This window comes from Bubalus kerabau, chromosome 7 (assembly GCF_029407905.1).
Source record: "Bubalus kerabau isolate K-KA32 ecotype Philippines breed swamp buffalo chromosome 7, PCC_UOA_SB_1v2, whole genome shotgun sequence".
Taxonomy (NCBI): Eukaryota; Metazoa; Chordata; class Mammalia; order Artiodactyla; family Bovidae; genus Bubalus; species Bubalus kerabau.
Window position 1 is genome coordinate 71286356 of NC_073630.1, and position 25427 is coordinate 71311782.

General features: G+C 36.0%; 1 protein-coding gene across 2 annotated transcripts in view; it reads left to right on the forward strand.

The window, feature by feature from the left end:
* SLAIN2 (SLAIN motif family member 2) overlaps nt 1-24827 on the forward strand; it is a 70039-nt gene extending 45212 nt beyond the window's left edge. Inside the window, exons 7-9 of one of the 2 annotated variants that reach the window (XM_055588508.1) lie at nt 614-691; nt 20005-20323; nt 21801-24827. In XM_055588508.1, coding sequence (XP_055444483.1) covers nt 614-691; nt 20005-20323; nt 21801-21867 — 464 coding nt within the window. In that variant the 3' untranslated portion in view covers nt 21868-24827. The remainder of the gene's footprint in view (nt 1-613; nt 692-20004; nt 20324-21800) is intronic. The other variant, XM_055588509.1, reaches the window with a different exon arrangement.
* Nucleotides 24828-25427: the final 600 nt, after the last annotated feature.

Below are 25427 nucleotides of genomic sequence, written 5' to 3' on the forward strand. Positions count from 1 at the left end.
ATATGTACATAGTCCGGATAACCAGGTCTAAAATGCAGTTAGTTAAATTCTACACCAAGATGGTGTTGAACATATTTAAAGCAACTAGATTGTTGACTCCCTTGAGGACCTGCCTGGTTCTGAGTTTTCTTCTCCTTTTTGAGTATGAGGATTACTGTTTCACGTTAGGACAGTTCATCTAACAATAACTGCTTTGCCAAAGTCTGCTTTTTTGCACTGAACAAGTACTACATTTATTTTTTTTTTTCTGTACTGTGTGCTTATGTTCATCACTTTTACTTATTAGCTTTGTATTCTTTGCATCCTGTAGCATGTTTGCTGGTGGTTTGTTTTCTCTGATATTTTGATCAGTTTACATGTTATAGATTTTCTCATCTATAAGAAACAATTTCTTAAAGTATGCACTTTGCACTAAGATTTCCATTCCCTTTCTTTTCTAACTTAATGCACTAAGCATCACTTTGATTCCTCTGATTTTAGGTTTCTGATGTATTCTCGCCTATCTGTTTCTTGATAAATTTTCAAGTTTGTATTAAAGTATTCAAGTTTACAGAAGCTATAGCCTTTATCTTGTCCTTCCAGGCAAATATTACAGTTCCTTATTTTTCAACAGCTTCGCAAAGGCTGAAAAATTTGCCTCGTACTTCCCTCAAAGCCAAACAGTTGCTTCAAACTTCATCTACAAAAAGAGGTAACTACAGCCTCTTACTAAGTTTTAAATTTCAGCAAATGATCAAGTTAGTTAAATCTTTCACCTTTTGGCATACTGAGTCAGTGATGTCTATAGGGCACGTTTTAGTCTTTTTTTTTTTTTTTTTAATAATAAAATAATGTGGATTCATTCTCTGTTACTTGGATAAATCCAGAAGAAACTAATTTTCTACAGAGGTATGTATGGAGTTTCAATTCTGAAAGGAATAAATGATATTTATTTTTGATAGCTTTTCATATTAGAGAATTTATCATTTTTCTTACCTAAAACTGAGGGTCACTGTTTTAATTTTGTTAGATAAACTAATAAATGCTTTAAAATGTATGAAATGCCAGACATTCTGTATGCAGTATTTTTTCTTCTGACTTTGGTGTTTGGATTTACTTACCTGTAGGATGAAATGGGCCTGTTTTCATATTAGAGATTGATTGAGGTTAGAGCAGAGTTACGGTTAACTGATGATGTTTGGATTATTTATGGAATGGTAGTTTTTATAAGAACTGAGTGTTGAAGAAATATCTGAAGGTTGGACATCAAAGCTATCATATTGGTTCCAGGAGATTGAATGTATGGACAGCTAGGAGAAAGTAGAATTGGGAGAAACACTGTGGGATTGGATAGACCAACAGTAATAAGAATGAATAGGACTTCCCTGGTGGGAAGTGGTTAATAGTCCATAATTCGGCTTCTCGGGGCAGGGTTTGATTCCTGGTCCCCCTGGTCCCCCTGGTCAAGGAAGTTCCAAATGCCGAGCAGCCAAGAGAGAAAAACAATGAATAGAAACCTCAGAGAATATGGGACAGAATAAATACAGGCAGTGAAGAAAAATATTTCCCCTGTCTGCATAGATTTCCTGACAGCTTCAGAACTCAACAACTAACAAAGATAAAAGATGGATAAAACACTAACAGAATGTTACATGGAAAGAGGAGGTTTGAGGTTTGATTTGTTGAAAAAACAATTTAGTTAATATGGTGACAGAAGTACTGAAATAGGTATCAGTACTTCAGCAAGTTCATTAAAAGCAAATGATGTAACAGTGATTCGGTGGATAAATATAATTTAAGGATATACTTTTAGATATTAGAATCCCAAGAAAATAGTCAAATAGAAAACAAGAATGTAGGAAAGTTTGTGTTTTGGACGTCAGAAGTTGATCTTAGGGCCTCCAGTAGGGGTGTTTTCTGGTACCCTCTGTCAGAAATAATGATAGACAGAATAGATTATGCTCTTTTTTTGAAGAAGAAGGTGACTTACTAAAGATCACTGTAGAAAATGTTCTTAAATTTTTTGAGGACCCTAGGCCTCTTTTTTGAGATTTCCAAATACTTTTGAATATTTTTAGGTATGGGAGGAAGGTGAAAACAGATGATCATAAAAGGATTGTAGTATCTACAAAAGGGCAGGAGAGGATATTACATTTATATATATTGTATTTTTTGTTATGTTCTACAAGCTGCTTCATTTGGGGGGCCTTAGGTTTATATAATTTAAAAATTTTACTTGATTCTGTGTTGCTCTTTATTAGATTGAAAGTGAAAGTGACGGTCACTCAGTCGTGTTCAACTCTTTGTGACTCTGAACTATATATATAGTTCATGGAATTCTCCAGGCCAGAATACTGGAGTGGGTAGCCTTTCCCTTCTCCAGGGATCTTCCCAACCCAGGGATCGAACCTGGGTCTCCCACATTGCAGACAGATTCTTTACCAGCTGAGCCACAAGGGAAGCCATTATTAGATTGAAAAGATCGTAATTTCTGGCTGACTTTTTGGAGGAGGGGTAATCTCCATAGGGCGTATGGAGATTACATTGTTTTTGTGATTCTGAGCTACCGAACTACTTACCCTCTGTGATAACAGGAAAACTGAGTCTCATAATTCCTGGTACCTCTAGCTGTCTAGTTGACATGGTAAAGGGAGAGTAGCTTGTGCATGTGCATGTTTGATATTTTGTTCTTTTAATTTCATTTTGTTTAATTTCCTAATTATCTTAATCCAGACTCCCATATTTACTGGTTGGTGTTGTGACCTGGTGATCATTTACACTATAAGTTCTAAACCAATTGAGAAATGGTTATGACAGGATTTCAAATACTAATTTAATTACTGGTAAAGCTAAATTGGAGAATATCTCTTGACTGGAAGGCCAAAATGGATTTTCTAATTTCCCCTCCTGTCTTGACTTTGTGAGAGAAAGGGGTCTGCTTTGGACTGTGGGATTCTCTGATCTTGTAGGGATGTAAAGCTGACAGGACATATGTTCACAAGTAACTTTGCATATTAAACCTGCCCAGTAGAGAAACATGGACTAGATAGTAAATTGCCACATAAATCAAATGTTCCTTATCCTGGGGATGAACCTCTACGTTTTCTAGAAAGCTGATTTACTTACTTTAAGGGTTCACAGAATGGTGGGAAGAGGAAGAAGTTTTCCTTAAACTCTTGGAAAAATGGTTGCTGATTTTAATTGCATTTAGTAGTGGCTGGAGTTTGAAGATGGGAAGAGAAGTAAAACTATGTGGCATGGCACAAAAGAAACACACCATAAACATTTGTTGATGAATACGATCATGCCACTAATTCAAGAAGGCTGGACACATCCCTGTTTGCATTTTCTTCTTGCAAAGCTTTTGGCTTTCTTCATCCCATTTTTCCCTTTGAGAAGAGGGAAGAAACCCATTGTGTGGTTTTAAGACTTCGTAGAAATGACTGCTTAAACTGCTTTTATAAAGATATCTACCTCCAGTTGTTGGAAAATCAGTGAAAAAGAGATAAACAGGTTGGGCACCTAACCAAGTTAGAGGAAGAAAATGACTAATTAGAAAAGTGAATGCAGAGATCTGGGCAAATTTAAATTTTTTTTTTTTTTTTTTAATTTAAATGTTTTTTTATTTTAAAAACAAATTTAAATGTTTTATATTTTTATTTAGAAGGAAAGAAGCAACTAAGGAGTTTGTGATGGTAGCGGTCTAATACTGCTTTAATGTTCTAATTCACTGTATTTTGAGATATTTAACATGAGATAAGCAATAGTTAATCAGAATCCTTAATGATATGAACCCAGGAATTTTGTAATTACTCTGGAACCAAAATTTTAAAATTTCTTGTGTTCTCTTTTCTGTCAGTTAACATGTACTGAATCTGAAGCAAACAGGATACATGCATTATATCCTTTTCTCTTTTTTTCTCTGTTCTAGCCCCTCTTTACTTTTTCTTCTATTAACAGTTGTGATCAAAGCCAGCCTCTGCCATAAACAGCTTTTTGAAGCAGTTAAAATGATAGGCGTTGCTGTCGCTCCCATGACTTTGTTATATACAGTGGGAGAATGGGAAAGAAGAGCACAGAGAACTGTTCTTGGGGCTCCCTTCAAACACACACATTTCTGTTAGACCATGTCATGCTGTTTTGGAATGATGATTGAATGGATTGTATTTACATTTAGACTTGCTAAGGCTTTCGTGATTTTCTAAGATTCTTTTTTCTTTTCTAGTTAAGTCTTAAGTACATCGATTAATTTCCTTTGCTGATAAAATCCTATTTCAAAATTCCCTCCTCTCTGAAATTTGTACCTTGCTTTTCCTGATTAAATAGGACTGCATTTTAGAATGTTAAAAATCTAATATTCTGTGGTCTTAAAAAGATCACTTGATTCCAGTTTACCCTCATTATATTTTTATTCCTCCCTAGCCCGCAAATTTATAGATAAGGCAAAATGCTGCTGCCATTAGAGAAGCAAACATTTTTTACAATAGTGAAGCTACAGCTTAGTGCACCTCTTCATAAACTCTCTAGTTTTCCCTCAATTTATACATTAACCTTATTAAAGTATTTCTCTCCATATCTTGAGATTGTGTTAATAGAACATTTTGACTTCTCCTTTCATAAAGGAGTCCTTTCATTCATCTAAGAACTTAAAGATTAATAAAGTTAAAGTTTAAAGATTAATAAAATTAAAAAGATTTCTGATTTATAAATCTGTCTTTTAATCCTTGTTATTTTAAAATACAACACCAATTCAGAAAACCATATAATACATAGAGAATTTAATGTATTCCTATAAGGCAACAACCTTGTGACTACCATTTGTATCAGGAGACTAGAACTTACTCCCTTAGATGCTCTACATCCATCTGCTTCCAAACACAATCCTCTCTTGACCCCTTTTCACCAAAGTAACCATTCTCCCAAATTTTTATAATTTTTATTTTAGAACTTCCAGAAGTTCCTTACTTCTCTGTATTTGTCATCCAAGTAATCCAACTATAGTTTTGCCTCTTTACTATGTCTTTTTAAGTGTCCCTTAATTTATAGCTTTCCTCCAACTCTTTACTACCCCTTATTGTTTGAAGAAACCACCAAATCACTTGTACTATAGATGTTCACACAAATTGAATTTTCTGTGATGTCTTTTATCAGGTTCCTCTGTATTTCCTATAAATTGGTAGTTATCTTCATGCTTAATTAGATTCAGTAATGTTATTTTTGGCAAGACTATTTCATTGGTGGTGGCACTTCTTCAGCCAAAGGTGCATACAGTGGGGTTGCCTGTTTCATGTGATATTAACAGGCATTGATGCATAATGCCTATATCTTTACTTTATTAGGAATTGCAGAATTGGGTTTTTCAATTCTAACATTCCTTTATTTAAAATAAAAAAACTAGTATGTAGAGAAACTTTTTCTTATTCTTTGGTAAACCAGCACTAAAGGTTTATTTCAGTGCTTGTTCTTTCCCTTTATTTACCAGTTTGCAAAATAAAAAATTGGCAACCTAGAATTCTCCAAAGATAACCAGTATTTTTCTTTAATACGTATCATTATAAATGTATAGATTTAAACAAACATTTTTTTATTGTGTTTCAATCTATTCTGGGCATTTCCCCAACTTTGGTAGAAGCATCATCATCAGGTCTTTTTGACACAACCCTGGTAGTCTTTGATAAAGTCTTAATAAACTGATACGACAAGATTGGCTCATCTTTTACGTTTCCTGCCACAGACCTGAATTTAGTTTTTCTTCAGAAAACCTGTTTTGGTAGGAAATGGAATCTCAAAACCAAAATCTTAGTTATTAGTTATGCTCTTTGCTATCTTGTTGGTCATTATTTCTAGGTCTTTTCAGTTACTAGAACTGTACATGTGTAGGCTTGTGTATTTTTTAAGATTGAGAGCCTTAATGAGTTCATGCTAATACTTCCCTTTCAAATTTAGGGCTTTAGCCTCTTTTAACTTATTATCTATCTTTCTTTTATCCTGCTCTGAGAAGCCTATTTCTTGGAAACACATAGAAATAGAGTATCATGTAACAATTTTTCTCCCATGTTTTACACAGAATCTTCTGGGGATAAATAACATTAGTGTAATACACCATACAGTATGGTTACTAAAAACAGTTTATAAAACGTTTCCCATATGTAACTATTCCATATTTTCCTTTATGCCTCATTTAGAGATAGCTCTACATTTAAATAATATCTGATGCTTCCTACCAGTCTGTTGATATTGTCTCACCAATTTTTTTATTTAAAGCTTATCCTCTAGTAGATTCTTTCAGAAGGAGTTATGGGAACAATATCCATTCTCTCATTTTTTGCATGTTGGTGACAGCTTGTTTGCTATTTTTATATTTGAAAGTCAGCTAGATATGAAATCTTTGGCTTATATTTTCTTTCCTTGAGTATCCTAAATATATGACTCTTATTTTTTGTCAGGAATAAGAGTTGTTTCTGTTACAATCATTTGATATTTTTATCTAGATGTCCAAAGGTTTTTTTTTCCTCTTTAAAGTCCAATAATTTATGAGAATGCATCTCTCTGTTGGTTCTTCTGAGTTGATTTCCCCAGACTTGTGTTATTTCAATTTAAAGTTGCAGAGATTTAAAAATTTTAGACAAGTTCTTTGAAATTATAGTTTTCATTATTACATCCTTTTGCATTGCTTTTCTCTTTTTGTGGGAATTCTTGTACACATATTAGGTGTTCTTTGCCTTCTATATTTGTTGCCTTCTCTTGAATCCTTTTCATCTTTCTTAGTTTCTTCTTGTTCTATAAAAGTTTATTTTCATTATTTATTTCTCTTAAAGCACTCTGTTGTGTATGGTGACTCTTGTTCCTTCCATCTCAGACTTCACTTTGAAATGATTTATTTTATGTCTAATTCTTTTCTGTGTTCCACCATCTCACTTTTGAGTGTTTTTCATTATTTACTATTTATGTTCTTTTGTATCTTGTAATTTTCATCTTTGTGTGTGTGTGCACATCAGTTCAGAGAAGGCAATGGCAACCCACTCCAGTACTCTTGCCTGGAAAATCCCATGGATGGAGGAGCCTGGTAGGCTGCAGTCCATGGGGTCGTGAAGAGTCAGACACGACTGAGCGACTTCACTTTCAGTTTCCACTTTCATGCATTGGACAAGGAAATGGCAACCCACTCCAGTGTTCTTGCCTGGAGAAGCCCAGAGATGGCGGAGCCTGGTGGGCTGCCGTCTATGGGGTCTCACAGAGTTGGACACGACTGAAGCGATGCAGCAGCAGCGCATCAGTTCAGTTCAGTTCAGTTGCTCAGTCATGTCCGACTCTTTGTGACCCCTTGAACTGCAACATGCCAGGCTTCCCTGTCCATTGCAGACTCTCGGTGCTTGCTCAAACTCATGTCCATCCAGTCAGTGATGCCATCCAACCATCTCATACTCTGCCATCCCCTTCTCCTCCTGCCTTCAGTCTTTCCCAGTATCAGGGTCTTTTCTTTCTTTTTTTTTAAAATTTATTTATTTATTTTTTTACTTTACAATATTGTATTGGTTTTGCCATACACTGACATGAATCCACCATGGGTGTACATGTGTTCCCCATCCTGAAACCCCTCCTCCCACCTCCCTCCCCATCCCATCCCTCTGGGTCATCCTAGTGCACCAGCCCCAAGCACCCTGTATCATGCATGGAACCTGGACTGGCAATTCGTTTCACATGTGATAATTTACATGTTTCAATGCCATTCTCCCATATCATCCCACCCTCGCCCTCTCCCACAGAGTCCAAAAGACTATTCTATACATCTGTGTGTCTTTTGCTGTCTCGCATACAGGGTTATCATTACCATCTTTCTAAATTCCATATACATGTGTTAGTATACTGTATTGGTGTTTTTCTTTCTGGCTTACTTCATTCTCTATAATAGGCTCCAGTTTCATCCACCTCATTAGAACTGATTCAAGTATATTCTTTTTAATGGCTGAGTAATACTCCATTGTGTATATGTACCACAGCTTTCTTATCCATTCATCTGCTGATGGACATCTAGGTTGCTTCCGTGTCCTGGCTATTATAAACAGTGCTGCGATGAATATTGGGGTACATGTGTCTCTTTCAATTCTGGTTTCTCGGTGTGTATGCCCAGCAGTGGGATTGCTGGGTCGTATGGCAGTTCTATTTCCAGTTTTTTTAAGGAATCTCCACACTGTTCTCCATAGTGGCTGTACTAGTTTGCATTCCCACCAACAGTGTAAGAGGGTTCCCTTTTCTCCACACCCTCTTTAGCATCTATTTCTTGCAGACTTTTGGATAGCAGCCATTCTGACTGGCGTGAAATGGTACCTCATTGTGGTTTTGATTTGCATTTCTCTGATAATGAGTGATGTTGAGCATCTTTTCATATGTTTGTTAGCCATCTGTATGTCTTCTTTGGAGAAATGTTTGTTTAGTTCTTTGGCCCACTTTTTGATTGGGTCATTTATTTTTCTGGAATTGAGCTGCAGGAGTTGCTTGTATATTTTTGAGATTAACTCTTTGTCCGTTCAAATGAGTCAGTTCTTCGCATGAGGTGGCCAAAGGATTGGAGTTTCAGCTTCAGCATCAGTCCTTCTGATGAATATTCAGGACTAATTTCCTTTAGGAAGGACTGATTTGATCTCCTTGCAGTCCAGGGGACTCTCAAGAGTCTTCTCCAACACCACACTTCAAAAGCATCAATTCTTCGGTGCTCAGCTTTCTTTATAATCCAGCTCTCACATCCATATATGACTACTGGAAAAACCATAGCTTTGACTAGATGGACCTTTGTTGTGTATGCATCGTAGACATATTTGGCAAGATTTCACCATTAGTAGAAGTAGTATTCTATTTATTTTCTTATTTTCTTTTTTTTTTTCATATAATAGCTTTATATGAAATTTGGCCTCATTCTTTCTGTTTTTTATTGTTCTGTGAAATTGGTTTTCTAAACACTTAGAAAGGGAGTTTTAAGTTTCTAATTTATGGCTGTAGTGCTCCCTCTTCTGTTGTTTTAGGGAACTGTTCAAAAATAGGGCTGTTTATTTTCTGAGGTTTCTTGCTTTTATTCCCCTCCCTTATTTTAAAATTCATTCTTTTAAAGTGTATGCAAAAAAAGGGTGATACAGTTAACCTGTGAACAACATGGGTTTGAACTGTGTGGGTTCACTTATACATGGATTTTTTTCACTGTTCACATGTGCTACACTACTACACAGTCTGTAGTGGCTGAATCCACAGGTGCAGAACCATGCACACAGAGGGCCAACTGCAGAGTTATATGTGGATTTTCCATGTGAAAATGGTCAGCACCTCTAACTCCTTGAATTACTCAAAGGTCAGTTCATAAGTTGAGCAACTGTTAACCACTGTCTGATTTTAGAAATTTTCATCACCCCATAAGAAATACAGTGCCCGTTAGCAGTCAGTCCCCATTCTCCACTCCTTCCAGGCACTGGCAACCACTAATCTATCTCTGGATTTGCCTGTGCTAAACATTTCATATCAATAGATTCATACAATATGTGATCTTTGCAGCTGGCTTATTTCACTTACCATAACATTTCCAAAGTTCTTCGTATTTAGCATGTATTAGTACTTTGTTCCTTTTTTATTGCCAAATAATATCCCATTGTATGGACACAAACCAATTTTGTCTATCCATTCATCAGTTGGTGGACATTTGAGTTGTTTCCCATTTTGTACCTATTGTGAATAATGCTGCTGATGCTGCAGATGTTTGTTGGTAGCTTATTTATTATCTATCAGTGTTTTTGTATATATGGAAGAAAAGCTAGTGAAGTCGATTCTCACAGGTTTCTTCTGCCTTTATGTTTAATAAATATTCTCTTTATATGCTTAGAAAAATAATGGCAAGTACTGTATACTAATGAAAGAAGAAATCAAAGACTTTTTTATGATTACTTGTCAGCCATTAAAACTTTAGTATGCCTTGGTGTCATATCTTATCAAACCTGCGTAGGATAGTAGCCCCACAAATAAACTTTCTGAGTCTACTTAATGCCTATATTTTAGTCAGTTTATCAGAACAGCCCAGGAGACTGTCCTGAGTGGCATTGTTGAATATCTTTCCAGAGAACTGAGCTGCAGCAGGCTGAGAGGCACCACATTCCCTGGGTATGGGAGGCATGGATATGATTTGTCTTATAAATCCTGTAATATTTTACATTTTATTAACAGTTTGCTTATACATTACTCATTTGATCTTCACAGCTAACCTATGGTATTTGCTGAAACTTGTTTTGTTAGATTTACATCTATGTATTTATTTTACTCTATTTTGGGGTGCAGTGCAAATGGTATTGCATTTAAAATTTATATTTCCATACACTTACTGCTGGCATATAGAAATATAATCGGTTTTTGTATGTTTATCTTCAATTTTGTGACTTTCCTGAGCTTAGAATTTCTGGAAGATTTTATTTTTTGTCTGTTTTTTAGATTCCTTGGGATTTTCTGTGTAAAAAGAGGTTTTTTTTTTTCCTAACCTGTTGTTGTTGTTGTTCAGTCGCCCAGTTGTGTCTGACTCTTTGTGACCCTATGGACTGCAGTATTTCCGGCCTCCCTGTCCCTCACTATCTCCTGGAGTTTGCCCAAGTTCGTGTCCACAGCATCAGTGATGCCGTCCAGCCATCTCATCCTCTGACACTTTCTTCTCCCTCTGCCCTCAGTCTTTCTCAGAAATCTATTAGGTTGATGCAAGAGTAATTACAGTTTTGTACTATGAATTTTAAATCATAACTAGACTCAAACACATCTTTATTAATCAAAATAGGAACCATTACAATAGAAACATTTTTGCCAATGAGAAATAGGTTTGCTTATTCCTAGAGCATAAAAATCTGTACTTCGGGATTTGATGAACTCTTGGAAAGCATTTTCTGCCTCCTGTGGTTGTGGATCCATTTTCCCTGCAAAAAGTTGTCGAAGATGCTTGAAGAAATGGTAGTCGATTGATGAGAGATCCGGAGTTCTTTGGATCTTCTCAGTCCAGCCATGAGCTGGTCCTCATTGGTTGTCATACAAAATCCTGGTTTCATCATACATCACAATAGGATTTTAAAATGGCTCATTGTGTGGAATAAAAGAAGACAACACTTCAAAATGACAATTTTCTGATTTGCAGTCAGTTCATGAGGCACCCACTAACTGAGCTTTTCATCTTCCCAATTTGCTTCCTCTGCCAAACCACCACAGAATTGTCGACATTGAGACTTAGGCAACTTCTCATGTGGTTAGTTGTAAGAGGATTAGCTTCGATGATGTGTCTCAGTTGGCATCTTCCAATGGATGGCCACTATGCTCCTCCTCTGCAGTGCTCTCTTCTCCTTTGTAAAAGTTCTTGAACCACCACTGCACTGTATGTTCGCTAGCAGTTCCTGGGCCAAATGTGTTCTTGATGCTGTGAGTTGTCTCCGCTGCTTTATGACCCATTTTGAACCAAATAAGAAAATCACTTGAAGTTGTTTTTTGTCTAACATCATTTTCATAGTCTAAAATATAAAAAATAAGTAATAAGTCATTAGCAAAAAGCATAAAGCAAGAAATGTGAATTAAAGTGATGTGTAACATGACCACCTTTATTAAGAATGTATTCCAGTATCAAATGGCAAGTTTCAACAATGTAAAAAACCTCAGTTATGTTTGCACCAACCTAAGGTCCATTGTTTTGTTTTCTTATTTATTGCACTCACTGGAACTTCTAGCACTGAGTTGCATAAGAGTGATGAGAGCATATATCCTTACCTTGTTCCTGATCTTAGAGGGGAAGCATTCAGTCTTTCCTCATTAAATATAATGTTCAGTTCAGTTCAGTTCAGTCACTCAGTCATGTCTGACTCTCTGCAACCCCATGGACAGCAGTATGCCAACTCCCGGAGTTTACTCAAACTCATGTCCATCGCATTGGTGATGCCATCCAACCATCTCATCCTCTGTCATCCCCTTCTCCTCCAACCCTCAATCTTTCCCAGCATCAGGGTCTATTCAAATGAGTCAGTTCTTCGCATCAAGTGGCCAAAGTATCGGGGTTTCAGCTTCAGCATCAGTCCTTGCAGTGAATATTCAGGACTGATTTCCTTTAGGGTTGACTTGATTTGATCTCCTTACAGTCCAAGGGATTCTCAAGTCTTCTGCAACACCACAGTTTAAAAGCATCAATTCTTCAGCGCTCAGCTTTCTTTATAGTCCAACTCTCACATCCATACATGACTACTGGAAAAACCATAGCTTTGACTAGACAGACCTTTGTTGGCAAAGTAATGTCTCTGCTTTTTAATATGCTGTCTAGGTTGGTCATAACTTTTCTTCCAAGGAGCAAGCGTCTTTTAATTTCATTGCTGCAGCCACCATCTGCAGTGAATTTGGAGCCCCAAAAAATAAAGTCTGACACTGTTTCCATTGTTTCCCCATCTATTTGCCGTAAAGTGATGGGACCAGATACCATGACTTAGTTTTCTGAATGTTGAGCTTTAAGCCAACTTTTTTACTCTCCTCTTTCACTTTCATCAAGATGCTCTTTAGTTCTTTGCTTTCTGCCATAAGGGTGGTGTTATCTGCATATCTGAGGTTATTATTATATATTGTTTATATTGTTATATCGTGTAAGTATAATGTTAGCTGTAGATTTTTTTGTAGGTGCTTTTTATCAAGTTGAAGTTCCTATTCCATGTTTTTCTGAAAATTTTGTCATGAATATGTGTTGAACTTTGTCAAATGCTTTTTTCCATCGAAAATAGGTGGGCTCATGTACTTTTTCTTCTTTAGCCTGTTATTGTGGAGGATTATGTTGATTGATTTTCAAATATTGAACTATCTTTGTATCCTGGAAAAAAACCCCACTTGATCATGGTGTATAATATTTTTATATATCACTGAGTTCTTTCTGTTTGTATTTTAAGAGTTTTATGTCCATATTCCTGAGAGGTATTGGTCTTCAAGTTTCTTTTTTGACGCTGTCTTTTTCTGTTTTGATATTATGGCTGATATTTCATAAAATGAATTTTGATTTATTCTCTCCTCTTCTCTTTTCCGGTAGAGAGTATATGGAATTGATGTTAATTCCTCTTTAAACATTTGGTAGATTTTTTCAGTGAAGTTGTCTGTGCCTGGAGGTTTCTCTTTCAGAGGATTTCGAGTTATGAAATTCAGTTCAGTCAGTTCAGTTCAGTCATTCAGTCATGTCTGACTCTTTGTGACCCCATGGACTGCAGCATGCCAGGCCTTCCTGTCCATCACCAACTCCCGAAGCCTGCTCAAACTCATGTCCATCGCGTCGGTGATGCCATCCAACCATCTCATCCTCTGTCGTCCTCTTCTCCTCCTGCCTTCAGTCTTTCCCAGCAGCAGGGTCTTTTCTAAGGATTTGGTTCTTTGCGTCAGGTGGCCAAAGTAATGGAGTTTTAGCTTCAGCATCAGTCCTTGCAGTGAATATTCAGGATTGATTTCCTTTAGAATTGGCTGATTTGATCTCCTTGCAGTCCAAGGGACTCTCAAAGTCTTCTCCAACACCACAGTTTAAAAGCACCAATCTTTGGCACTCAGCTTTCTTTATAGTCCAGCTCTCACATCCATACATGACTACTGGAAAAACCGTAGCTTTGACTAGACGATCCATTGTTGGTTATCAGTTTCCTTAATAATTATACAGCCATTCAGTTTATCTGTTACATACCAGATGAGTCATGGTAGTTTGTGCATTTTGAACAATTGGTTCTTTTCATCTAAATTGTCAAATTAACATGTGTAGAATTGTTCTCAGTACTCCCTTATGATCCTTTTAATGTCTCCAGGGTCTGTAGTGATATCCCATTTCACTACTGATACTGTGTATTTTCTCTCCTTTTTATTTTGTCAGGTTTGTCAGTTGTGAAAGAACTCTCTATTTCATTGATTTTTTTTTTTCTGTGCTCTTCTATTTTCAGTCTCATTAATTTTTGCTCTTTATTATTTTCTTCTGCTTGCTTTGAGTTTTTTTACTCTACTTTTTCTAGGTTTTTGAAGATAGGAACTTAGATTACTGATGTAAGACTTTCTAATTATGACCCACAAACTTTGATATTTTGTATTTTAATTTTTATTCAGTTCCATATATTATAAAATTTATATTCAAGTGTATTGTTTGGTTTTCAGGTGATTTTTAAAATCTTTGTTACCTTTTAGTTATTGATTTCTAGTTTCATTGTATTATGTTCAGAGAAAGTACTCTTTGTCATTTCAGTTTTTTAAAAACTTGTTGAAGTTGGCTTTATGGCCCAGGGTATAGTCTATCTTGACTTGGCTTCTGTGGACACTTGAAAAGAATGTGTTTTCTCCTGTTGTTGAGTAAACTGTTCTGTTGATATAAATGTCAATTAGATCCTATGATTGGTGGTGATGATGTTGAGTTTTTACATACACTTGCTTGTTTTCTGTCTAGTTCTATTAGTTGAGAGGGAGATGTTGAAATCTCCAACTGTTATGGGTTTGTCTATTTCTCCTTTCAGTTCAAAGTATTTCCTTCACATGTTTATAGCTGTCTTTAGTATGTACACATTTAAGATTGGCTTGTCTTGGTAATTTGACCCTGCTTTCATTATGTATTATCCTTCCTTGTCCTGTGTAATTTTCTTTTTAATTATCTGATGTTACTGTAAACATCATGCTTTGCGTTTTGTATTGTTGGCATGATATATCTTTTTCCATCCCTTAACTTTCAACCTCCCTATATTTTTATATTTGAAGTGATTTTCTTATAGGCAGCATAAACTTAGGTTATATTTTAAATGCATTTCTACCAAATCTGGCTTAATAATTGATACAGATGGGCCATTTACATTTCGTGTAATTATTGATATGCTTAAAAGTCTGCCGTTTTATTTGTTGTTTTCTGTTTGTTTTCCCTATTTTTCATTTATCTGTTTTCTTTTTCTTGCATTCCTGTGGGTTACTTGAACATTCTTTAGAATTCCCTTTTGACTTACACTGTTTTTTCCCTTTTAGTTTTATTGAGATGTAATTGGCATACAACACTGTATATATATAAGATATACAACATAATGATTTGATTTCCATACATTATGAAATGATAGCCAATTAAGTTTAGTGAACATCCATCATCTCATGCAGCTACAAAACCAAAAAATCTTAAGATTCACTCTTTTAGCAACTTTCATATATAACATATAGCAGTTAATTAAGTTCTATCAATACATTATACCCCTGGTACTTATTAGTCTTATAATTGGAAGTTTGTACCTTTGGACCAACTTTGTCTGATTTTCTGTCTCCACTATGGCAACCACAAATGACTTAAATGTAGTGTTTTTGAGTGCATATATTTGCATAGTTATTGTAGTGACTGTATTACATTATATATGCATTACATCATATCAGTCTCTCATAGCTCAGTTGGTAAAGAACCCACCTGTAATGCAGGAGACCCTGGTTTGATTCCTGGGTCGGAAAGATCCACTGGAGAAGGGATAGGCTACCCACTCCAGTATTCTTGGGCTTCCCTTGAGGCTCAACTGGTAAAGAATCTGCCTGCAATGCGGGAGACCTGGATTCGATCTCTGGGTTGGGAAGGTCCTGTGGAGAAGGGAAAGGCTACCCACTCCAGTATTCTGGCCTGGAGAATTGCATGGACTGTATAGTCCATGGGGTCACAAAGAGTCGGACATGACTGAGCGACTTTCACTTCACTTCACTGTTGATGTTGTCATTTTATCAGTTCAAGTAGTAAACCTTACCTTTTTTCATGTATCTTTACCCTCACCCTATTTATAATTGTCATAAATATTTACTTAAATATTTCCAATGACATTAGTATTACAAATTTTTCTTAAACCTGCAAATATAATTTTGAAAACTCAAGGAGCGGGAAAGCCTGTGTGTCTGCATATATTTTTGTTTACCTTATTCTTTCTTCCTTTCTGGTATTCCAGGGTTCCATCTTTTTATCATTTTCTGCCTGTTTTATAGAACTTGTTCGGCTGGGTTTTTTTGGCAGGGTGGTGGGGAGGAAATGGGTCTGCTGCCCACACATTGTCTTAGTTTTCTTGTCTTGAGAATGTCTTGATTTTCCCTTAATTTTTCTAGGATATTTTCTCTGGGTATAGGATTCTGCATTGACATTTCTTTTCTTTCAACTCTTGAAAAGTTTATGCCACTTTCCTTCTAATCTCCGTGGGTTATGATGAGAAGTCCACTGTTGTTAAAAATTCATCTTCCCCTATAGGTTATGTATTATCTCTCTCTCTGACTTCAAGGTTTTTATTGTGTTTCGTGTTCAAAAGTTTAACTGTGATGTGTTTTGACATGGATTGCTTTGGATTTATCTAGTTTAGTGTTCTCTTAGTTTTTTGAATCTGAAGGTTTATGTCCTTTAGCAAATATGGTGAGTTTTCATATAAGGAAGTCATTGTTTCCCACTATACTTTTTGTCCTCTCTTTGTCCTTTCTTCCTATTATTCCAGTGATATACAGATGTAAGCCTCTTGTAACCCTGCAGGTCCCTGAAAATTCTGTTCGTTTCTTTCTTTCTTTTTTTCTGTTGAAGTATTAATAGTTGGTTTACAATGCTGTGTTAATTTCTGCTGTACAACAAAGTGATTCAGTTATACATATATATACATTTTAAAAAATTCTTTTTAATTATGGTTTTATCACAGGATATTGAATGTAGTTCCTTGTGCTATGCAATAGGATCCTGTTGTTTATCCATTCTGTATATAATGGTTTGCCTCTGCTAATCCGAAACTCCCAATCCATCCCTCCCCCCACTTCATTCCCCCTTGGCAACCACAAGTCTGTTCTCTGTGTCTGTTTCTGTTTCATAAATAGGTTCATTTGTGTCATATTTTATATTCCACATATAAGTGATATATGTTATCTGTCTTTCTTTTTTTAACATATTTCACTTAGTCTCATAATCTCTAGGTTCATCCATGTTGCTGCAAATGGCATTATTTCATTCTTTTTTTCACAACTGAGTAGTATTCTATTGTGTATATGTAACACATCTTGTTTATCCATTCATCTGTTGATTGATATTCAGGTTGTTTCCAGGTCTTTGCTATTGTGAATAGTTCTGCTGTGAACATAGGACTGTGTTTATCTTTTTGAATTGTGGTTTTGTCTGGATGTTTGCCTGGGAGTGGGATTGCTGGATCATATGGTAGATCTGTTTTTAATTTTTTGGATCCTCTGTACTGTTCTCCATAGTGGCTGCATCAGTTTACATTCCCACCAACAGTGTAGGAGGGTTCCTTTTTCTCCACACCATCTCCAACATTTATTATTTTGTAGAGTTTTTTATCATGGCCTTTCTGATGGGTGTGAGGTGATACCTTATCATAGATTTGATTTGAATTGTTCTTATGATTAGTGATGTTGAGTATCTTTTCATGTGCGCATTGCCCACCTGTATGTCGTCTTTGGAGAAATGTCTATGTAGGTCTTCTGCCCAGTTTTCAATTGGTTGGTTGTTTTTTGTTCAGTTATATGAGCTGTTTGTATATTTTGGAAATTAAGTCCTTGTTTGTCCCATCATTTATAAATATGTTATACCATTCTTTAAGTTGTTTATTCATTTTGTTTATGGTTTCCTTTGTTATACAAAAGCTTGTAAGTTTGATTATGTCCTATTTGTTTATTTTCACTTTTATGTTTATTGCCTTGGGAGACTTTTTTTTAAGTCTGTTTTCTCTCCACAAGCCACAAGGTCCAGCCAAAAATAATAATAATAGAATTCCTAAAGTTTTTAAAAAAAGTTCTATCTAGCTCTTCAAAAAATCTTTTAATTCTCATCTCATGTCTATATTTTTTTATATCCTTAAGCTTGTATGTAATAGTTTTTATAAACTATTACAGTAGCTCAGTCATCCCTGTGACTTCTTAATCTGTTTGTCCTGACTAATTTTTAGCCTAGTTTTGGTTATCACTTTACAGTTTCTTTATATGTCTACTAGTTTTTATTGGTTAGTAGACATTGTGAAGTTTTATGTTATATGCTGGATTTTGTTATCTAATTTTAAATAGTGTGGACTTTGTTCTGGTAAACAGTTATTTATAGATTAGCGTGATCCTTAGAGCAAGGATCAGCAAACATTTTCTTAAAGGACCAGATAGTAAATATTTTAGGATCATGGGTGATACGGTCTCTATTGTAACTGTTTTACTTTGTAGCTGGAAAGCAGCCATAGACAATAAATATAAACATACAAATGTTGCCATATTCTAATCAAACTTTATTTACAAAAGCATTTTAGTTTCCCATGAGTGGTAACTTGCTGATCCCTGCTTTAGTGGCTTTTTGTTGAGTTTTGTTAGAGTGGATTTAGAGTTGTTTTATTCTAGAACTAGTTTATTCCTTTTAGAGTGTCCCCTGATTGCCCTGAATATTTGGCAAGGATTCTCTGCTCTAACTGGTTGAAACTCAAACGTGTCCTAGTCCTGTATAAGCTTTGGAAACTGTTCAGTTTACTACATGCCTTCTTTGCTCAGTCATATGGAGCTTTACTTGGTGAATGCACAGCTCAGTATTCAGGCAGAGGTTCAAACAGGCCTGAGTTATAGAGGTCTTCTGGAGCACCTCCCTCCTCTAAGGTACTTTGCCCCTCAGAGTCCAATTTTTGTCTCCTCAACTCAGCAAGATAATTTTGATATTCTCTGGATCATCCTCCTCATTCTATAATCCAAAAAATCCACTACCATCCCCTCCCCAAAAAAAGCCAGAGAGCTCATCACATTTATTTTCCTTCTCTCAGGAATTACAGTCCTGTACTGCCTGTTGTTCAGTATTTGAAAATCGTTTTTATGTATCTTACCCAAATTATAGAGGTGCTTATAGCAGTAGGGTAAGCCCTGTCCTGTTTTTGTCAACATGGTCGGAAGCTTCTATTGTGGTTTTAAAATAAGTATATTGATTTCATTCCAAACTAGATTTTCTGGGCATGGTGCTTGGGCCCCTCTCCCCTTCTTTTAATGTTCCTTGGGATTTTGATACACAGTCAAGCTTTCTCTCTATTCATATCTTAGGCAAAGTAATGCAGGTTCAGAGAGAATAGGGTGACTCTGATTTCTTTCTCCCTTTTCCTCTGAACTCTCCTCCCTTACCCCCATCTATCATTCACTCGTGAACCCCCACTCCAGAGTTCTTTGTTAGGTAAAGCATGTTAAGGTAATATTTTTTATTTATATTGTATGTAGGCATTCATAGGTATTTGAAGAAACCTTCCAGAGGTGATTTATCCAAATAGAATAAGCAGGAAAGGACAAATGAATCCCGCAACATCTGAGCTTACAATGCTAAGGGACCACCACATTAATAAAATTTATTTTGAAGTCTTATTTTGACAAAAATTACTTCAATTGTACATTTAATTCTTTTGTGTATCATTACTTGTTTTAATAATGTCTTTTAACTAACTACTTAGTAGAATTGACATTCCAGCAAAACATACTGTCTCTATCCTATGACTTCATATAGTTCTTGATGTGCCCTAGATTTTAACTTCCTTACTTGCTGAAGCACAGTAGAAGCAGGTTCAGTTTCTAAAATTTAAGTTACACTGTGGATGAGAGAGGACTTACTTTCCAGGTACTTGATACATGTTTACATGATTGTTTCTTTGAGGGGAAAGTGTGTTTGAAATTCTAGTCAACCATCTAGTAGCCAGCACTTTTTTCACCTCTAGAATGTGGCTTAGGTTGGTTGCCGTGCTGAAACAGAATGCTGCAGTGTCTTTTCTGTTATTGTGGATTCCTAGCTGACCTAGTTAAAAATTAAAACACTGTTATCAAGGATAGCTACAGTCCTCTGAGTAAGGACTTGGTTACTTAAGAGCTGCTAGTGATCTTTATGTAAATGTCTATATTACCCCAGAAATATTCTTTGCTCCTTGCATTTCTATAGAGTGAATTTTCAGGAATACAGATGTACTGGTGCCCAGTCATAAAGCAGCAGTTTCACTTGCACTTGATTTCCACTGAAAACATTGATTTTTCTTTGCCATTCTGCAGTACCTTCTCCAGGTAAATTCCGCTCCCCTGCAGCACCATCTCCTTTGGCTCTTCGGCAACCAGTAAAAGCATTTAGTAACCATGGCTCTGGTTCTCCTGGTAGCCAAGAAACAACACAACTCATGCAAACCACTTCCTCACCTGGGCCTCCCATGGTTCAGAACACAGTCCCAGCAAATCCTCCCAGCAATATCAACAGCACTACTCTAACCAGACCTGCAGGGACAACTGTGATGAGAAGTGGCTTGCCCAGACCCAGTGCCCCTTCTGCTGGGGGTATACCAGTGCCTCGCAGCAAACTTGCACAGCCTGTTCGCAGGTAAGTGGCAAATACTCTGTTTTGACCTTCTTGAGTATAGGAAGGTGGGTAGACAGGAATTACCTTCAGTTCTGATAGTGAAGATCAGGAGTCTTAGTGGGTTCCCACCAAAATCATTAAAATTTGAATAAAACATTACTTTCAAGAAATTCTCACTTGGGACATTGGGGTATTATATCACTTTGATTCAGATTAAATTGGCCCAGATGCCTGGTATGATTAAGCATCTTGGTGAATTCCTAGGAAAAATTGTTAGAACCACTCCATCTAGTTGTGGTATTTGTTCATTTTGAATATAATGCGATTCAGTAAAGATATTAAAAGTATAGTAGAACCTACAATGAGATTTAAGATAAAACTTTTAGCTGTCAGGTCTGAGTGTGTAATCCAGGATGTTGGTTTTCAAATCTCACTACAGTTCAGAATGTTCTGTGGAATTTATGTAAATATAGAGGCCTGAGTTTTGCCCACAAAGTAGGTCTGGTGTGAAGCCCCAGATCTGTAGGTATGCTGTTTTTAAATTTGTTTGTTTAATCTTCAGATGATTCTGAGCCTACCCAGATTGGGAGTCACGTATATGTAGTCATATCTGTACCTTTCAGATATGGTGGTAAGGACTGTGCTTACCACCATCATTAGGTGTTGAATGTATTAAACTTGAAATATTTATTTGCATGAAAGAAGTGCTTTTGTGCCTTAAGCATTGAAACTGAATTAACCATACTTCTTTTATTCTAAGATAATATATTACATTTTTGAGTTCAGTAGAGTACAACAGTTTTTCAATCCCTGCGTCAGGATGATCCCTTGGAGGAAAAAATGGCAACCCATGCCAGTATTCTTGCCTGGAGAATCTCATGGACAGAGGAGCCTGGCAGGCTTCAGTCCATAGGGTCGCAGAGTCGGTCACGGCTAAAGCGACTTAGCATGCACATGCACACCTTACTTAATTTTTACTATAGCATTAGATGTATAGGTACTGTTATTATGCCTATTTTTCAGAGAATATTAAAATTTAATGAAGTTAAGTAATTTGCCTGAGACTTCAACTAGCAACATACAGTTCCAAGTATGTCTGACTTCAGAGTCCTTTTAAGCACTGTCCCGTTTTGCCTCTAATGATGGTGACACTGTGCCACTGATAACACGTGCATCAGTTTACCCCTCAAATAAGTAAGTAATAAGTTTGGTGATCCATTTGGTTGGAAAAGACAAGACAGTCTTTTCTCTTACTGCAGTGTCTGTGTTAACAAAAAAGAGGTTAGTGCAGTTACCTGATGCCCAGTAAAACTTAAAAGTTGTGGACATGCCTGATGTAGAATGGTCGTGCTAATAGCTGTTTAGAGCTTTGATCTCAGCAGTCCCCTGGAACATTGGATTGTGTTGCAACCTACAAAGTAATTGATATGTGTGGAAGATTGCATGGTAATGTTCCATAAAACCTTGCAAATCATTCTGTAAAACTGCTTTATTTCAGATCCTTGCCAGCTCCTAAAACCTATGGCAATATGAAAGATGACAGTTGGAAAGATGGCTGTTACTGACCAGCAAAGACAAGAATGCAGAGGTCCACAGCTTCATGGATACCCCTTCACCAGGCTAAAAGACAACTTTTATATGCAGACTGTTCAGATAAGACTCTTGGGATTTATAAAATCCCAGCCCTCTCTGTCTTAATTAGCACAAATTGACAGAGATGATCAAACAGCACTTTAATGACATTTAACATCAGATGTGTTTGGTAATCATACAATCACTCTCCATGGAATCACTTTTAGTTTTATTTAATAGCAACTAAATTGATTTTTTAATATTTGACAGAGGCCAATATCTGGGCAAAAACCTAATGGATGCCAAAGAGAAATGCCCATCTGTAAATGAGAGCATACCTTTGTGCACAAGGTGAATTCTAGCTATCCAAAACTTCACATTCAACCTAAGTTACTGTATACATAGTATCAATAAATATTTGTGTTAATGAGAACTAATATTCTGACTAATTATCTACAATGTTTCACTAGTACTCCAGGAAACTAGATTGAGATGGAAGGGGACAGGGTGGGAAGAAACCTGGGCTAAAGATTTAAACACAATACCTAAATTTGGGAGAATCCTATAAATTATTTTTACAGATTCATTAGAAAAATTGTCATTTTGTTTAATCTTAAGTTTTGGATGTAGCTCACATATCACCACCACCAGATAGTGTTACACCGTGCATCCATCATGTTGCATCGACACATCAGACTTTTGTGTGTTTGTTTTGATTGCCAAAAGGGCTTAATATCAGTTGTACAATCTTTCTAAACTTTATAGCTCCTGGCTCAGGAAAGATAGCCTTTGCTATTGAAGCCAACTTCTTCACATGCTGTTATCTGTCGCAGGACTAAGAGATCTTGTTTTTATTAGCAGGTTTCCATGATGGGAAAAGAGCAAGTAGTATGTGTCTTTATTCTTGATATAAATAACACCACTTCAGTGCTTATAACCTGGAACAAAACCATACAATAAGGGGGAGGGAGTGTAATCTATGCACTTAACGTTCAAAAACTCTGGTAATGACAGTTGTATTGTTACTATTAATTGACCTAGCAGCCTATTATGTGGTGGGAAATTATAGCCTGCTGAATCCTATTTAAGTTGATCTGCTTTAAACTGAGCAACTGTTTCAAAACACCCTTTGAAAATACTGTCCCTTTTAGATTCTGTCTGACGTCAGTTTTGGGATTTGGGGGTACAAATGAAACCTACTACATATGACTCTAACCTGTTAAACACTTGCTCTGTGATGGCCCTTATGTATATCCTAGAAATAACTAATTTGGATTTTATTTGACTATTACTAGACTAAAGCTTCCATCTTCTGCAGACTTCTCATTTTTTCATGGTGAGGTCTGTTTTAAAATATTTAATTTGTAGAGCTCTAAAATATTGGCAGTCAGGTCATTCAAGGATTTTAGATATTTGAACATACGTTCATCTTCTGTTAGGCAAAGACATTCTGTAAGTTGGCAAAAGAAATTGAGAGAGAAATGGGAAGCTTATATTCAGGATAGTACTGAGGTTTATAGGTTGAGAGAAGGATAAAACTTTTAAGATCAAGACCGCTGTTCTGCCATGATGGACATGATGGTAGTCTTGATTAGCTTGACCAGTAAGGAGTCATTCAGTTAGCACAGCTGCTGGAAGTTTAAACTGCCAGTGCTAGTGTATTTTGGTGTATAATGCAAGGAAGAAATTTTATTCTTGGATTTGAGGGTGATGGGGGTGGGTCAGGAAAGGATGGCGCCAGAATTCCACATATAATGATGAACTTAAAAATGTTGCTTTTCAGAGGAAGATAATGCATCTGTTTCGGGTAGAGGGGTATCTCTTGTAAAAATCTAAGTAAGTAAAAGAGCTAGCCACTGTCTCTTTTAAACCACGTATACACAAGAGGAAAAATAGGTCTCAGTTTTCAGTGCAACATTGCAAAAAAAAAAAAAAAAAAAAAATGCTGCAATCTAATAATTAAAAGGAATTTTAACTCTTACAAAACACCCATTACATTTTTAAGTTAGATTATCAGTTTCAAAAGGAATATTCAGGTTATTTAGCTTTTTTTTTAATGGCTGCATCAGAAAAAAAAAATGTCTATTTTTCTTTAATTAAAATTTTCATCACTTGTTAAGAACATGATGGATCTGAGTTAGGTAAAGTATTATTTTACCTGCTGTTATACTACCACAGACTATTGGCTTTTAGTTTCCTAAAGAGAAAAATTGCCTTTTTACTAGAAAGCCTTTGTGTATTGCCAATTTTTCTGTTTGGGAAAAATATAAGGATTCGCTGTGGTTACTCTTACAGATGAAATGTGGATTTGATAAACTAGTGCCTATGATTTTAACTTATGTTTGATATATAGTAGTAAGGGTTTTATGAATGTTGATTATTTTTTTGTGCCAACAGCCCAGAATTGTCACTTATATGTGAGCAGAAAGCTATGAGCTCTGCTTCCAAAGTTATTTAATTTTTCAGTGTTTGAATGTTATTTTTTTGTAAGTGTGTTAATAAAAGTGTAAAGAATTGGAAAAATATAAATATTCTTAACTCAAGCATTTGCTGGATCATTTTTTACAAAACTTGTTTGTATAATATAAAACACTCTGAAGAGTTGGCTTTTTTTGGTTTTCATACCCTGAAAATCACATTTTGTAATACTGGGGACCATTCATAATTGTCAGATACTTTTTAAAATTATTATCTCAATACATCACTTTTATAAAAACGTTTTTCTGAAGAAAATAAGATACATATGTGTCCCCAGATGTTTGTATAACTCTAGAATGATCTAGACTATGTATATTTAACTTTTTATTGAATGTACAGGCGTCCATTTTTGACATTACGCATGGTCCTTTTAGATCACATGAAGTTTGATTTGCAAACATTTCTATAGCCGAACTTGTATGTGTGGTTGCTTCCTTAATAAACAACCTGACCATAATGTTTATTATTAAATTTATATTTGTTTTTTCAAGTGTTTTATTAATTTCTGGGTACAGTAAGATCTACCCTCCTTTTCGCCAGTTGCTTACAATTGGTAATAATAAATATCTCAGTTGATTTTTTTTTCTAAACGCAACCCAAGTCACATTGTCCTTTCGGACTTGATCTCTGTAAGGTTGGAATATATCATGCTGTATTCTCTCTGCCCTAATTACTTCGTATATGGATTTTGAAGGGTGAAATTTGTAGTTTACTCAAAACTGGTACATTCCTATAACTTTTTAACTTGTTGTGAATTGTTATCTAGTTAGAAAAAGATATCATACATAAACTAGCAAAAACACCATTATGTAAGAGGATCCAGGGACTTCCCCTGGTAGTCCGGTGGATAAGAATTCCCTTTGCAATGCAGAGGATAGGAGTTCGATCCCTGGTCCGAGAGCTGAGATCCCATATGCTGTGAAGCCCACGTGCCACAATGGAAGATCCCACGGGCCAGAACACTGACCCAGTGCAGTCAAATAAATGAATCCTTTTTTAAAAACAACCTTAAAAAAAGTGTCCAGAAGAGGAAATTAATACCTTTTCAAACCAAATATGCATATTTATTTAGTTG